Source organism: Pongo pygmaeus, chromosome 17, assembly GCF_028885625.2.
Source record: "Pongo pygmaeus isolate AG05252 chromosome 17, NHGRI_mPonPyg2-v2.0_pri, whole genome shotgun sequence".
In the NCBI taxonomy this organism is placed as follows: domain Eukaryota; kingdom Metazoa; phylum Chordata; class Mammalia; order Primates; family Hominidae; genus Pongo; species Pongo pygmaeus.
The window spans coordinates 73,234,007-73,251,312 of record NC_072390.2 but is presented as its reverse complement, the minus strand read 5'-3'; the positions used below and the strand labels follow the sequence as shown (position 1 = coordinate 73,251,312).

The 17,306-nt window shown below is 42.2% G+C and overlaps 1 protein-coding gene across 17 annotated transcripts in view; it reads right to left on the bottom strand.

The window, feature by feature from the left end:
- The window catches only part of NEDD4L (NEDD4 like E3 ubiquitin protein ligase), a 364,635-nt gene that overhangs the window by 62,904 nt on the left and 284,425 nt on the right, over positions 1-17,306 (bottom strand). For 10 of the 17 annotated variants that reach the window (XM_054460560.2, XM_063653750.1, XM_063653755.1 and 7 more), the window contains 7 exons: positions 16,172-16,233; positions 15,131-15,233; positions 13,320-13,486; positions 9,346-9,478; positions 7,555-7,731; positions 4,556-4,630; positions 2,927-2,986 (listed from right to left, as the gene is read on the bottom strand). In XM_054460560.2, the coding sequence (XP_054316535.1) occupies positions 2,927-2,986; positions 4,556-4,630; positions 7,555-7,731; positions 9,346-9,478; positions 13,320-13,486; positions 15,131-15,233; positions 16,172-16,233 (777 nt within the window). The remainder of the gene's footprint in view (positions 1-2,926; positions 2,987-4,555; positions 4,631-7,554; positions 7,732-9,345; positions 9,479-13,319; positions 13,487-15,130; positions 15,234-16,171; positions 16,234-17,306) is intronic. The other 7 variants (XM_054460562.2, XM_063653752.1, XM_063653757.1 and 4 more) reach the window with 1 other exon arrangement.

Here is a 17,306-nt window from a genome sequence, read left to right as displayed (position 1 = left end):
TAACTCACACTGCCTCCCACCCTGCATGGCTAGTTGAGGGGGCAGGACTCAGCTTCTACAGACAGGCCATGGAAGGGCCCACCATGAAGCCAAAACCAGCCTTCTGCTGTTCTATGCTTGTGAGCATGTTCCACGCTAGCTTAACAAAAAAGTAATCAAAACAGTCAGAAACTGCGACTTAGTTTAATATTTCACAGCTTTTCTTCGTAGACTGAATACACTACTGCTTTGTGATGCCCAAAAGCCATTAGCTAGAACTTCCTAGTGGCTCTGTTTCTTTCATTAAAATAAAGAACACAATTATAAACTGCAGAAGTTTCAATATGCTTTTAAAAATAACCACTTCGACGCTGACCATCACAGATTTGCCAAGACTTGCACCAACCCAGTACTGGTGGCCTCGTGTATTTTTAGAATATATACAACAAAGACCGAAAGGACTGTGTTATCCTTCTCCTTGTTTCTCATGGGGAGGGCCCTGGCTTAGTCTGCCAGAAAGTGACACCACTGTGTGTTTATTTGCCATAAATCAAAGGGCTGTGGTTTCTTGGCTGAGAATCAGGGCCTGTTTATTAGACTACAGGAATGAAAGCACTATCATAGAAAGAAAGCTATACCAGGACGGTTACTTCAGCACAGCGTATGGAGTTGAAAGGGCGGGGTAGGGGGAGCAGAGTCCTTGAATGTTGGGAAATTAACATTGTAGTGCCTTCACATCACTGAATATTATGTAATTATTAACATGTCCCAGAAGAATGACCATAAGTTAAAAAAAAAAATCAAGTTGCTGAGTAATGTATATATGACATCCCATTTTAAAAAAATAAAATAAAGTGGCACAATGTGTACCTATGTGTACACAGCCGTATGTCTGTGAGAGCACAGGGGCAGTGAGATGATATAATCCCACGATGGCTCCAGCCCAGGACAATATACTTCAGTGTGAGTGACGTGCAGAGGAACAGAGGGGATGCCAAAGAGGGAAACATGGGGTGGGGAGACAGAATTGCAAGACAGGAAGTCAAGGGCATTCATGACAAACGATGTGGAAGAGAAACATGCAGGATACAGTAGAAGAGAAACAGATGTGATCCTTTCAAACCTAACTAGGTAGGGAGATCTATCTACTCTACCAGAGTAGATGAAACACTTAGGAATGAATATTGCCAAGCCTGTGGAAAGCAAAAACCCAACCCGTGCTGAAACTCCGTGACAGGGAAGGGAGAGTGCAGGCAAGAAGGCAAGAAAAGGGCAGTCTAACATGCCACCCGGGATCTCATTCTGAGGGGTCACCTTGTCCTGCCAGGTGACCCTTGCCATGGAGCCTGGTACTGCAATGATTCCATTCCTACTTCATTTACTACATCAGTTATCACAACACTCCAAAGCTACATGCAGGTTGCAAGGCCAACAAAACACAAAAATAGGTGATATACAGATGATGTTCATCAGCACTGAATTCTACTAAAATAAAATGATCTTGTCCCCCTCGAAGCTCCACTACTCCCACAGAAATTACAAGTGCACAGTGGGAAATAGTTCATGTAGAATTTCTGGAATCCTACTGGAGGCTGCCTCACTCAACACATGACTCATGTAAACCACTGTAGCTCAATACCTTAACCTGAGCTGAGTGTTCTGGGGCTGATTGTTGCCAGTTTGATTTTCCTCTGTACAATGCTGAGCATTAAATTGAAGTCACCAACATCTTTTAGAAAATCAGCAACTGTATACGTAAAGTTATCCACAAGTAATGAGCAGTTACAGCAAAATACAACACAGGTGAAACAGTAAGGAAATTTTTTTTTTTTTGAGACAGAGTCTTGCTCTGTCGCCCAGGCTGGAGTGCAGTGGCAAGATCTCGGCTCACCACAAGCTCTGCCTCCCGGGTTCACGCCATTCTCCTGCCTCAGCCTCCCGAGTAGCTGGGACTACAGGCGCTCACCACCACGCCCAGCTAATTTTTTGTATTTTTAGTAGAGATGGAGTTTCACTGTGTTAGCCAGGATGGTCTCGATCTCCTGACCTCGTGATCCACCTGCCTCAGCCTCCCAAAGTGCTGGGATTACAGGCGTGAGCCACCGTGCCCGGCCAGGAAATTCTTTAAACAGCTATTGTAGTGCGAAGTATAAACTATAAGCTAGCCTAATTTTAGGGATCAAGTAGAAAACAGGCAATTAAAATACAAATCAAAGTCACCCACAAACAGGAATACCATAAATTATTTAAAATAATTTTAAATTATTTAAATTAAATAATTTAATTATTTAATTAAATTATTAGAATTTAATAATGGTTAATTTAAATAAGAATGGTTGGCTTAGAGAAACATCAATTTTTCTAGATCACTTATATATCCTAATTATGCTCCCTTGGAATGATGGAAACTTGTTCATTGTGTGAGGAGAGCCCCTGGTGGCAGAGAAAGGGTCACTGGTGCATTCTGGGGACAAGAGAAGTCTAACCTCCTGTTAAAAATGTGGTAGGGGAGATACAGAAAAGAGAACAGCCCTGGGCACACCCAGGAATCACACACACAGTCTCATGCAATTCCTATGGCTTCTCTGATGATCTTCCAACCAAATTATTTTAACAAGCATTCTAATGAAACGGAAAAACTTATCAGGAGTACAAACACTAAAAGTCAAAAATATCTTCTAAATGGTCAATGGTCAAGTTAAATGCACTTAACCGAAGCCTGATAGTATTCCTATTAAAATTATGTGGGACTAAAAAAATCATTCTATTTTACCCAGTACCTTTAAACAATCCCCAAATGAGAAGCTCAAAATAAGAAACGTGTGCAGCTCTGTAGCACAAAGGAGCTAATCTTATTTTTAAAAAGAGCGTATATTCACCACTACACGAAATATTAAAACTGCCCCACAGCCTCTTGCCATTGATGTCTGATAAAGTGGATCATTACCGTTGGTTCCTCACCACCCGTGACAGTTGATGAACGCGCTCTCCCAGCTGGGGCACTGGGCTGTGAATGATAATTTACATCAGTGAAATGCACTTAGGGGATGATCCACTGCTGTCTGAATCAGGGACCACTGCTGTGGCAGCACTGTAAGGCAGGTGACATGAGATCAGAATCCCTGAAACCCACCCTGTCCAGACAAAGCCAGCAGTCGCTGATGACCAGTAGCACAAAGGAAGCGTGACCCCTATGCCACCCGAAGTGGCTTATCCTTGACCTGGGTAAACAATGACAACCTCAAAAGAGTGAGCTGCCTTAGAGAAAAATGGAAAGCTGGTCGGGTTTTGCCTGTCATTGTCAAATAATTAGCAGATTCTGAAATCTGCAAACACTCAAAACTCAAGAGGCCACTGGTGATCAGTGAGTTTACAGCATCAGAAAGTACAAAGAAAGAGGGAGGAATCACCAGTTTCCAGGAGAGTGAGTTCTTTGGGAAATAAAATTACATCGATTTTGAAAAGGAGAGAAAGTGCCATTCGTTCAAGGAAAATCACAGATCATGAGGTTGAGAAGGATCCTACCAGTCCATCTCAGTTGATTGTTTTGTTTTTGGGGGCCCTGTACTGAAACCATCCCAGAAAAGACGCTCTTATCAAGCTTATTATTAAGTCTCTCCAGTAAGTCACAAATGACTCTATTATTTTGACTGCTTCCTTGACTAGTATACTCATTAATTTTTTCTCAAACATAAAAAATTAAAACCTAGGCCAAAATATCCTTTGAAGTCAAGAAAAAACATACATGAGAGGGAAGACACTGTGATTTCAAAAACCTTAAATGTACTTTTCCCCCCTTCAAATTCATACATAATACATTATTAGTCTTAAAAATGATCAAGGTTTTGTAGCAACAGACAAAAACTGTCAAGGTAAAATATCAAATTGAACACATTAAAACCACATATTTTCACCTCCAAAAGAAGAAACAAATGTATGTAAAATTTCTTATTTTTAATGTGTACATCAAACATCTCTCAAGGCAGTTCTAGTCTGCCTTCCAACTTGAATATTTCTTTTTACATACATCAGATGTTACAAAATCCCCTACACTTCTACATTTGCTGATAGCTATTAAAATGATGAGAGAGTTGGAAAGAATTATAGCCAATTCCTGGTGAGCAGAGCTGCCTTTAAAGAGAAGGCACAGAGGCTCTGTGGGTCATTAGGAAGGGAAAGGAACATGTGGATGGTCGCCCAGAAGAGTTCTTCCTGGTTAAAGGGACTCGATGTGTTTTCAAAGTACAGATCACTGGAGCAAATCTATAGTAACTCAATAAAGTAAAAGGAATTACTAACTAATGTACCAAGAAGTTTAAGTGAGCAAATCAAAATTGGTATAAATTTGGGTGAAAAACTAAAGCAATGAAGGTTCCAGCATTTTAGAGACGGGTGGCAGTAACAAGTCTCTGTATTGGAAATCCACTTTCCTAGGGCAATTTGCCAGGAAATTTAAAAACATCTCATTTATATGGTAAATAAATTTACACAGGAAAAACTCTTTTTGCAGCAGCCCAGATGATTGTAAATGAAAGCCCAAAAAGTCAACTGATGACTGGAAATTAGCATGGGTTACCGGTGGTAGATGGCCCTGTTCTGCAACTGCGTCGGTGACACTGCATGACCTCAACCTTGAGGAGGGTTCTCTTTGCTGGAAGGAGAGGAAAAGACAGGAAGCATCAAGAAATATATTCTTAAAAGCAACTTTCATTGGTTTAACAAATATATCACTCAACCATATTCACCGCTCTTCGATATTAGAAGGTAATTAAATGAAACATCTTTTCAGAGCAAGGACAGTCATCCTTGAAAAAGTCATCTTCCACTTTAATTCTCAGTTAAGCAGACTGGAATTTTGATTGGTACTTAGAATTAGTGCCAAAAATAAGAGGAGACCAAAACTTTCAGAAAGGAGACTCAACAGGACTCTGCAACACTCTAATGCTGCTTTACAAACAGAAAGAAGCTAGCAGTCTTGTAGTTTGCTTTAAGATGCACCCTCAGGGTAAATTTTAATGTGATGTGAATAGAGGAAAAAAGAGGAAGAAACAGTGATATGTGGCTACCCAATATTTATTATTACAATTGAAAAAGAGTCAGTTGCATCCTATATTCAGAGGAGGTCAGACATCATCCTGGCCTACTTCTGAAAGATCTGGTATTTATAATTTTAGCTGCTGCTGCTGCTGCTTTTTTTTTTTTTTGAGATGGAGTTTTGTTCTATTGCCCAGGCTGGAGTGCAGTGGTGTGATCTCAGCTCACTGCAACCTCTGCCTCCCAGGTTCCAGCGATTCTGTCTCAGCCTCCCGAGTAGCTGGGACTACAAGCCCCACCACCACACCTGGCTATTTTTTTGTATTTTTAGTAGAGATGGGGTTTCACCATATTGGTCAGGCTGGTCTCGACCTCCTGACCTCAGGTTATTCACCCACCTCAGCCTCCCAAAGTACTGGGATTACAGGTGTGAGCCTCCGTGCTCAGCCAATTTTAGCTTCTAAGTGGACTTCAAGTAGTAAAGACAGGAATGATTAAAAATAGTGAGATCAAGCTCAAAAAAAAAAAAAAAAAAAAAGATGTAGTGTGTAGTGTCTAATATTCCTCTCACTTGTTTGTATTAGTCTATGTGGCTAAATGGAGCCTAACTGACATGAATGAAGATTAGCAGCAGGTCACACACAGAAGCCAGAGTCTCCTTATCCGCAAGTTTATCCATGGTATCAGTTTCTAGTATTTACTCATTTTTAATATTTTGTGATAAGTAAATGGTAAAAGAAGACTCTGTGGTAGGGATGGGGGACAATTCACATCTTCCCACATTGGTTACTGTGAAAGAATCAGTCTTTAATAAAAGTGTCACTCTGTTGCTCAGGCTGGAGTGCAGTGGCGTGATCTCGGCTCACAGCAACCTCCGCCTCCTGGGTTCAAGAAATTTTTGCGCCTCGGCCTCCTAAGTAGCTGGAACTACAAGTGCACCCCACCACACCCGGCTAAATTTTGCAGTTTTAGTAGAGATGGGGTTTCACCATGCTGGTCAGGCTGGTCTTGAACTCCTGACCTCAGGTGATCCACCTGCTTCAGCCTCTCAAAGTGCTGGGATTACAAGCATGAGCCACCGCGCCCAGCCAAAGCTCATGTTCTTGTCCTTGAATACAGGGTAATCCTGATAAGCAAATATCCTATTTGACTCTCATTTAACAGTGAACACGATGTGAAAATAATACAATATTGTATTTGGGTCTTAAGGATATTTCACACATCTAGAATAATTAAATGCAGGAGCTCCCCATTCAAAGAACTAGAATTGCTAACTTATGATTAATGCTGAAGAAAATTACGATGTTTATTTGGTTTACTAAAGGTGTGTTACTGCCGTGGATTCTGTGGTACCTCCTTGGTTTTATAGGTTTTAAATTCAAGGCTTCATTGTTTATGTTGTTTCTATAACAACAGTTTTATCAGTTCAAATATCCCATATATATGCAATTTCTTTTATCCTGTCCATTTAGTACTACATTTTCATCTTGGCAACACATCTCTTTTTGAAAAAGTCACAGAATTTCAATGTGAAATCACATTAACTAATTATAAATGCAACTCATGTAATAGAGGCCTATAGTGTCTTTTAAAATTAAAACACCATAACCAAAAAGTAACAATTTTGTGAGTACTTACTTGCTTTTACATTGTATGCGGTGCTATCATTTATGTTTGTTATGCTCATAGTAATGACTATTTTTTTTAGGATGCCATTTTCAGTGGAGTGACTACCATCATTTACTATTGTACATTTTTAAGTTCAGTTTCTTGAGAAACACTGAGACTTCATTTGCTCTTAATTCTATGCACAAGCAGGGATTTTCTATAAGTTATTTCTGCACAGTTTTGTATTGTCAAACATGGAAGTCTTTGTGACTGATTCCATTGGGCTCAGCCATTGGGCCCATCTGAAGCTTCTAGAAAGTATGTTTCTGATGGTTGAGAGCCGAAGTTAAAATGCTACCTTGATGACAGTGTCACAATTTCACAACATTTCTCAAGGGTTCATACTCTGGGACTTAGGAGACGTCTTCTATCTCCCATTCAAACCTTGTCTTCGATGAGCCACTTAAGCATTGTGCCCTTATCAGTGAAATGAGAATGATAAATCCTGCAGAATATGACTTAAGAGGACTGATTAGGCCTGATGGCTTTTAATTGTTACTGTGAAATACTACCTTTGTGATAAAGGTACTATTTTCATGAGCCTTTTGGCTGGGAATGGAATTCTACAAGGTTAAAGCTAATAATTACAGACATCATGGAGTTTTACTTCTTTGAGTTCTTTATAAACCAAGGAAGTGTGAGTGGTATAGGGGTGAGCAAAGCTGCCTTCCAAATCAAGAAAGATTCTCACCTGCTTGGGCTAATTTTAGTATAGTCCTGCTTCTCCTAGGGAAGGAGGAACTTTGGAAAATTGTCAGAGTTAGCTGGGAGCTGGAAGACCACTGGTCACTATTTACATAAGAGATTCTCCTAAAGCAACAAAAAACAATGAAACATTGCTCAGCTTTTCTTTCAAACAAGGCCACTACTTACAATCAAAGAGCTGAACTGCTCCCCATTGGAGTCTGGAGTGATCTGAAGCCTTCTGCTCAGTTCCTCTGACAGCTCCTGAGGGCTGGTCCGAGATCCTGGGGAGGCTGGTGGTGGGGGCAGAGCCAGACCCAGAGAGTCTCCAGCGATATTCACTTCCTCTGAAATGGTCTCCCAAGGCTTTCAGAGAAGGAGACACTGGGGTAAACACTAGGAAGTAGGGATCCACCCAGCTCCCCAACGAAACCATGTAACGACAATAGCACAGTGATAACTATAATTAACACCTACTAAGCGCTTCTCATGAGGCACACAACCTTCACAATAATCACGAGGAAGATAACTCCCCCAATTAACAGATGAGGAAACTGAGGCACAGAGAATAACTTGCCCAAGGTAACATCTAGCAAGTGGTAGGGCCATGATGTGAATCAAAGAGGCCTGGTTCCAGACAGAGGCTGTGCTCTTAACCACTTTATAACACTGCCTCTCTGAACAGTGACTGATTTCCAGCACTTGTTACTGTATGTGTGGGCAAAAAAACAAACACATACACACACTTCTCTGGAGTTTATAAACAATTGTCATGGATTTTCTTTTACTTTTAACCACTGAAGATTCACCGTGAGAGCAGCATAGGAGCTATACGCTGTAATTAAACAATGGTATAAAATAACTTAGAGTGAATGTGTTACGGAATCATTACTTTTGCTTTTCCAAGTCGAATCACTGCATTCTGAATGATCTTCCTAACACAATGTCTAAGAAGAATGGATTTTTAGTACGTAAACAGAGCTGGTAAGATAGCATGGAAGATTATGGCTAATTTGTTGTTTAATTCATAATGTTTTAAGTAACATACCATAACTATTTAAAGGGAAAATTACACATTTCTATTCACCTAAATTTATATTTTCATGGTAATAAATCTCTTCCAAGTGTCAAAGTGACTCAATAAAAATATGCATATGATACCCAAACAAGTTACAGGGCTCATTCAATAGCTCAATTATGATAAAAACAAGTTGTCATTTAATGAGACATTGTTAGACCCCAGTGAAAAATAAATTACAAAGTAAAAATATCTTAAGATTTTCATACTGAAAAATAATGTGGGCTGGACACAGTGGCTCACGCCTGTAATCTAAGCACATTGGGAGGCCAAGGCAGGTGGATCATGAGGTCAGGAGTTCAAGACCAGCCTGGCCAACATGGTGAAACCCGTCTCTACTAAAAATACAAAAAAAAAAAAAAAAAATTAGCCGTTGTGATGGCGTGCACCTATAATCCCAGCACTTTAGGAGGCTGAGGCAGCAGGCGGATCATGAGGTCAGGAGATTGAGACCATCCTAGCCAACATGGTGAAATTCCATTTCTACTAAAAATACAAAAATTAGCCGGGTGTGGTGATGCGTGCCTGTAATCCCAGCTACTCAGGAGGCTGAGACAGAAGAATTGCTTGAACCCAGGAGGCGGAGGTTGCAGTGAGCCGAGATTGCACCACTGCACTCTAGCCTGGGTGACAGAGCAAGACACTGTCTTCAAAAAAATAAAAATAAAAATAAAAATAATGTTATTCCCATTTCTATAATATAGAGCCACATATACTTGTCAAATACGGCTTTTATAGGCACTTTCAAATTAATATTCAGATGGTAATTAATTCCCTGCGTCACTGTAATCTTTACATTCTCAACAACGTTTACTGAGAGAAGAAATTATGATATAAAATCAAGCTGGAGAACATAGGAAGAAGGAGCTGCCAGGCTTTGCAGCATTCTGGGGACATCGTACCTCGGGGACATCCCCACCCTCCGAGGGCTCGGGCTCCAAGTCTTCGCTGATGTGCCTGCGGGAGCGGAAGCGCCGGTGCGCTGCCTCCTGGTTGATCTGTCTGATGTTATTGTCCGACTCCGAGGACACGTCCCTAAGCATGCAGGAAAGGGGGAAAGAGAAGAAGGGAAGCGGTTGAGATCGGGCCCTTCATGACAGTCCAATGCTCACGGAGGGCCAGATGCCCACTAAAGTGTCAGCGTCAAACACTGACAACTAGCTGGTCATCCAATGTGAGAATTCTCTCACCATATTATGGCTAAAGTATAGGTTATGGTTCATTTCAATCAAATAAATGCGTTTTAAAATGCATTAGTCACACCATTTTGAGCATCTTTCAGGCATATATTTCAAAATATACCTTAGTGTTTAATAAAAAACAGAAATCAAAGTCCTCTGCCCATTTGCCACAGTGACAAGTCAGGCCTCTGGAAGCAGAGGTGACAGGCGAGTTCACAAAGCAGCTGGGCAGTCCCAATCCTTCTAGAAGTCCAGCAATGACAAGGCAGCTACTTTTGGTCACCAGCAATTTGACCAAAGACTACAAAAGGGACAAATTCAAAGCTGTCATCTGGAGGAAAGTACACCTGATCCAACATGAATTTTTTTCAGCTGCTTTCTAGCTCATTTTGACAGAATCTCAAAATCGTGACACTGCATTTACCTCCTTTACCCTACTTTAAAAATCCTAATAACATCAGGAGATAACCTCTCAAGTCAGCCGGGGTCTCAAGAACACCGAAACATCATACCCTATTTTTTATCATGTGATGCTCTCAATTCAGGATCTAAAAGTTTTGATTCAATTTGGAAAACTTTTTTGGGCTAGGCATGGTGGCCCATGCCTGTAATCCCAGCACTTTGGGAGGCCAAGGCGGGTGGATCACTTGAGGTCAGGAGCTCAAGACGCACCTGGCCAACACGGTGAAACCCCGCCTCTACTAAAAATACAAAAATTAGCCGAGTGTGGTGACGCATGCCTGTAGTCCCAGCTACTCAGGAGGCTGAGGCAGGAGAATCACTTGAGCCCGGGAGGCGGAGGTTGCGGTGAGCTGAGAGATCGTGCCACTGTACTACTCCAGCCAGGGCAGCAGAGTGAGATTCCATCTCAAAACAAAAAAAAAAAAAAAAAGGAAAAAGAAAAAAGAAAACTTTTTTTTTTTTTTTTTTTTTTTGTGCAGTAAATTACAGGCAATCATACTTTGGGGGAAATACTAGTCAGAGGCTTTTAGTGTACAAGTTTAAATGCCAAAAAGTTTTTCAGGGAAAATTCTCACAGATACTTTCAATAAGACAGCATATCCCATTAACAAAAATTATGTCACAAATCAGTATCTCAAAAGTTGAAATCTTTATTTCAGACTAATTGAAATACAGTACTTATCAAGAACACTCATTATAGACTCTTTCTAAAACACAAATTTTAAAGTTTTCTCACACATTCTGAAATGAACTTATACTGTACCCCAATAAAGGGCCTGCCAGTAGAGGTTGTGGTGGAAACTTTTTCCTTAACTAACTTTCTTCTTGCCTTCTAGAAGTTATGCCTATTGGAAGGAGGCGCTCCTCAGGTTCCGCCAAGTTCTGCTGTGTCCTTCCTGGCTCAGCCTCTCCCTTTGGCATTGCTGCCTCCCTGATGGGGCAGTTGCGCCTCTGCCTTCTCCCAAAACTACATGTGAACCCGAACTTGGATTAAGAACTGCATTTTTCGGCCGGGCGTGGTGGGTCATACCTGTAATCCTAGCACTTTGGGAGGCTGAGGTGGGCGGATCACCTGAGGTCAGGAGTTTGAAACCAGCTTGACCAACCCGGTGAAACCCCATCTTCACAAAAATACAAACATCAGCTGGGCATGGTGGCGGGCGCCTGCAATCCCAGCTACTCAGGAGGCCGAGGCAGGAGAATCGCTTGCACCCGGGAGGCGGAGGTTGCAGCGAGCCGAGATGGTGCCACTGTGGGTAATAGAGTGACTCTGTCTCAAACAACAACAGAAAAAGAACTGCATTTTCCCCTTGTTGCTCCAGACTAGTGAAGAGCCAGCAAATTATACCTTTTGTTTTGGTTTCTGGGACACTGCCACCAAAGATGGTTTCTCTTTTAAATCACTTTATTGAGGTCTAATCAACACATTAAAAAGCTGTTCATGTTTAACGTACACCTCTTGATGAGTGTGGGGACACGTCTACACCTGCGGAGCCATCAAAAAAATAGTATATATTTAAAAATGTATGAAGTGTTTTCTCAAGAATTCCCTCGTTAGTTTCACAACTCTGTGAGGTAGAGAAAGTAGCAATTATCCCTATTTGTCCCCAAAATACAAACTCCAATCTGCATGATCCTTATTTAAGAAGTTGAATATTTTTCCATGTACATATTAGCTATCAGGATTTTTTCCTTTGTGAGTTGCTCCTGGCCACTTTTCTGCAGAGGTCGCATGAGGGTCTACGTTTTCAGGGACTCCTTTCTCATGCTGTTGAGCAAAGGTAGATAATGGTGCTTTGCTTAGGATATTGCTACCAAGATTCTTCTGGTCACTACATGTAACCAAGCCCAAGGTGGGTCCAAATTCATTTTTACTACAAATAGCTACAATGGATTACAATAATTCTAATAGCTATGGGCATTAATCAAAAGGAAACAGTAAGCAATAATATAAACAACAAAAAGAATCAACCAAGCTATTTCCATGAGAAAACATTTTAACAAAAGATAGTTCAGCATTACCCAGCTGCTCTGATATTTTTGCTGTCCCGAGACCATTTTGCTGTCCTGAGCTAATGCCCATGCTGGGTAGTCTAAAGCTGATCACCAACAGCTGACATTCACAAGAACCCACCTGGGGGTTCAGGGAAGACAGGCTATTCGTTGCTCCAGATTCTGCAAGCTTTATCTCTAAATTAAACAAAACCTAGACCAGAAAACTTGGCCACCCTCCCCACCCACAGTCATATGTAGAGTATCTTTGCAATTTCTAAAGATAAAAGGTTTTTAAGAACATGATACCTCATACTGCTTGTTGTCTAAAATGTATCATTAGACAATTTCTTTCATAGTTCAAGTAGATAAGAAAATTATACTACTCAGTAGACTTGCTTTTATTACATGCTGAAAGTTGTATAGTTCATTGATAATTTCCTCCTTGTCTTGGCTGCTAGGCAGCTCATAATTTCTAGGATAAAATTCCTTTTCCTTAAGACTTTCTTTTTGCCCTTCGATGTATTATCAATAGACTTAGATCTTGCTGTACAGAATGATTTAAAAACAAGCTGCTACAAAACCATTTTTAAAGTCCATGAGTTTTAACCAGTGTTTATCTGCTATCAATCAAACCACAAATTGCTGAGGGAACAAAACAGGAATTGGTTTACTGCATCCCTGAGGCTGGTGAGGGATTAAAATACACAGTAATTACTCATTCTGATTTTGCAACTCTCCCATGTGTTTCTGATTATATTAAGGGGCTAAAATATCCTTAAAGAAAAAAAAAATTTGAGGTTTCCAAATCAATGCATTGAAGAGAGTAAAAATCCAAAAACTTAGAGAAAACAGAAAATTGCAAAGCCAATTTGCTTGCTGGTTCTGTTCTGGGTCAGTTGGGAGAGAAAGGTGAAGAAGAAAACAATATAATCAACAAACGTAAGATAAGCCTAAGAAAAGCAACCTCTGCTTTGTATTTCAGGAATCAACATAAAAGAAGACATAGAAAATAAATCAGCTCATATTGAAAACAGCAGCATGTGACTCAAGGCATTCGCTTACAATATACAAGTTCTGACTGCTCTTGCGTGCTTTACGTAAATGGAGAGGAATCTGGTACCACACCACCATCTGCTCTTATTGACGTATGATTTATTTCCCAGCCTTGTCCCAGAGGGCTGCCATATTTGTCCCTAGCTGTGCAGTGCACGTGTTCCTGACCATCACACGGTACTCACATCAGGCTTGGTCGGTGCCACTGAGTGGTCCGGTTGTTGTGGTTGACATAGTAAGTTCGGCCTAAATTGTCCACTTTTTCTTCCCACCCGGGAGGCAGAGGAGGAGGAGGAAGTTCCTCTTGGTGCTGAGAAGCCGAGTCATTTGAGTCAACAACTTCCCATCCATGCTGCGGAATAAAGTTAAAGGGACGATTATGAGGTTGGTTCTTCGGCTGTGAGGAAGAGGTCATCACAGCGTGCCCTGCATGCCCTTCTTCTTGCTCTGGGGCTCTCTGGCTCTAGCCATGGCTTCGGGGCCACATTGGAGTAAATTCCCAATTGAAGGCCAAAAATATGTATATATATCAATTTTAGAAAGGCCTCAAAAATCTTCTGAGTAATGGCCAATTAATTGTGCTGCCCTCTAAGATGACTACATTGCAGGACAACACAATTTGGATCTGCACAGTCAGTGACACTACTTAAGTCACACCATACTCTTTCCATACGTCATGTTTGTTATTTTGACTTGAGGGCCTCCAAGGCTGTACAAAGCCCTGCCAATGATGCGGGTCACATTACAGCTGCCATCTTTTCAACACCTCTATGAGGTAAAGGGAGCAGGGAAGATGAGCTGCGCTGCACCTGTGTTCTAACAGAACTCATGGCACAGGGGACCAGAGGCCCGGAGCCCTGTTGCTCCCCAGGGAGGCGGGCTTTGAGAGAGAAGCCTCCTCTTTGCATCCCGAACAACCGCAGGAGCCAGGAGTCTGGAAGCTGATGCTTTCTACTCAGTCCCTCTACACTGGCTGTGTCCACACCAACAGGTTTCATGGTACCAAAATTCGAGTTCCATTTTTACAGCACATATTTTAGGCATTACGTATTCCCTTCCTAACATCCTCTGCTAAAATCACTGGAAAATTAAGTAATTCACTGGTTACTGCAGTTGGAAGGCAAGAAGAGTGTAAAAAATTCCTTGGATTTGAGATGAAAATCTGTTGATGTGCTTATGAAATGTTAACATTCATAAATTTCTACCACCCACATTATTCCTCTTCATGTATATAGAGAGATGAAGGCTCGTAAATGAAATAATGCCTGGAAATATGATCTCTCAGGTGGAGGAGTGTTCGGGTAACTTCTCCACAACACGTTATTCACATATCACATATATGCAACAGCTGCAAACAGATGTGAGAATAAGCCCTAGAGAGGTCTCGTTTAATGGACACTTTGAGAATACGAGAATTTGTCTAACAAAACAGCACTGGCCGAGGTGTGTGCTGAAAAGGTACGATAGGACCCACAGCATCAGTCTTTGACAAGGTAAATATGGGTGGCTCTGTCAGGAAGGAAAAAAGGGACATTCCTCTGGTCAGCTCATTGCAGAATGGTATTTCTACTGCAGGCTGTCACCTGTGGCCAAATGAGTAAGAAACTTGAAAAAAAGTGATTTTCTGAATTCCTTCACCCACTTTGAAGCGACTTCAATGGCTAAAAAGAATTTACAAAGAGGTGCAAGTCCATAGCAATAATAGAATTCTATGTGTGAGGAGACTTTCACAGAGCTGTGCGGCTAACACTGGGGAATAAGCATGGCATTGTCTAAAGAGAAATCTCTCCGAGGATTGGTGTTGTAACATAAAAAGTTCATCTTTAACCAAAACAAATAACTGCACTGGTAGACTATCAATGACCAATTTGTGGACATATGTACTTTTTTTATATTTAAGCTTTCTAAACTTTTATTTCCTTCAATTATAACGTTTGAAAGCAAAACATGAATCTGATCTCAAGGCAAGGAGAGAGGCCTAACGCCCTCTACGTACCTCCATGTCATCCCTCTGCTCACTGTTTTCTTCCTCTTGGCCTCCATTTTTCGGCATATAGGCCATTTTCAATCGCAAAAATCCCTTAACTCGAGACTTATGACTGCACGCATAAGGGAAGAAAATTGGTTAGAAGGGGTGTGACTTCAAAGGACACTTAAAATCATCTTTAGCAAAAGCCAACCACCACAGCACACAGGGCAGGCATCCCCACCCACCCACACCCACAGCATGAAGGGCAGGCATCCCCACCCACCTATACCCACAGCACGCAGGGCAGGCATTCCCACCCACACCCACAGCACGCAGGGCAGGCATCCCCACCTATACCCACAGCACGCAGGGCAGGCATCCCCACCCACCCACACCCACAGCATGCAGGGCAGGCATCCCCACCCACCTATACCCACAGCACGCAGGGCAGGCACTCCCACCTATACCCACAGCACACAGGGCAGGCATCCCCACCCACCCACACCCACAGCATGCAGGGCAGGCACTCCCACCCACCCACATCCACAGCACACAGGGCAGGCATCCCCACCTATACCTACAGCATGCAGGGCAGGCATCCCCACCCACCCATATCCACAGCACGCAGGGCAGGCATCCCCACCCACCCACATCCACAGCACACAGGGCAGGCATCCCCACCTATACCTACAGCATGCAGAGCAGGCATCCCCACCCACCCATACCCACAGCACGCAGGGCAGGCACTCCCACCCACCCACATCCACAGCACACAGGGCAGGCATCCCCACCTATACCTACAGCATGCAGGGCAGGCATCCCCACCCACCCATATCCACAGCACGCAGGGCAGGCATCCCCACCCACCCACATCCACAGCACACAGGGCAGGCATCCCCACCTATACCTACAGCATGCAGGGCAGGCATCCCCACCCACCCATATCCACAGCACGCAGGGCAGGCATCCCCACCCACCCACATCCACAGCACACAGGGCAGGCATCCCCTCCTATACCTATAGCACGCAGGGCAGGCATCCCCATCCACCCATACCCACAAGCCTCACCTTCTTGGTCTGAGGAGAAAGTCCTTAAATGTATAGGGTCGCTCCATGGTTGGATCTTCTGTCTGTGGAGAAAAAACAATAAATTAAATTTTAATATTCCTAATAATTTCATGTTTTAGATACAGCCAACTGGATTACAGAGAATATATTTTGAATTTCAGAATGTGGCACCGCTGAATGTGTTTCTTCACTTGGTACCTGACAGTCCACGGAACTGATCTACTAGAGATCCACTAGATGTCACTATCCACACCGGGTTTTAGGAGCCAGCCCCAGCCACAGACAAATGACAAAATTACAGCTGTCATTGCCAAGTAAAATTTCTAACTGCAGGGTGTGGCCTCAGTCTCACAGAGCTGATTAACTTCGGAGAACCAGCGGTCACCGGTGCCTTGCTATATGCCTGTGACTCGAGACACATACGAGTGGAGTAAACAGAAGAATATACAAGATTTAATCTTTGAGGGAAACTTTGTTTTTTGCATTAAAATCTCACATCATCGGCCTAAGAGAATTGAAAGACTATCTCCTGCACAGAGATCACCCCAGGAAGCAGCACCGATCAACCTTCTGCTGAGGTTTAGTTCATGAAGCTATGAGTACAAGTGGAGTATTTGTTCATTTTTAAAGAAATCAGTGTTCATTTGATTGTGCAAAGTTCGTTGTGAAGTTCCTACCAAAGCAGGAAAATGGATAAATAAGTGTGACTATTTCATTAATCTTTAAATACTATATATGCAGTAAAACCTCAAATACCTAGACCCTTCAATTAAACACAATTTCAAATACTTTTATGGCAAGAGATAAACCACAGTCCAGTGATTTATTGTATCAGGTTTGTGTGTGCGGGCATGCACACACGTGTATGTACGTATGTGCTGCTATTTGAAATGTTATCTGTTTATGTCATTCTCTGCTTTAAACTCTCAATGGGTTCCTACTCCTCTCATAATAAACTGAAAATTCTTTCCTATGACTTAGAAGACCAACTATAATCTGGCTTTGAATCACCTTTAACCTCATTCAGAATCAGTCTCTCTCTTCCTTCCTTGTACTCCCAACCATCCTGTCCTCATCTGCCACGGATGCAGATTATATGTTCTGCGGTAGGGCCCATGTACAGGTAAGTCCCTCT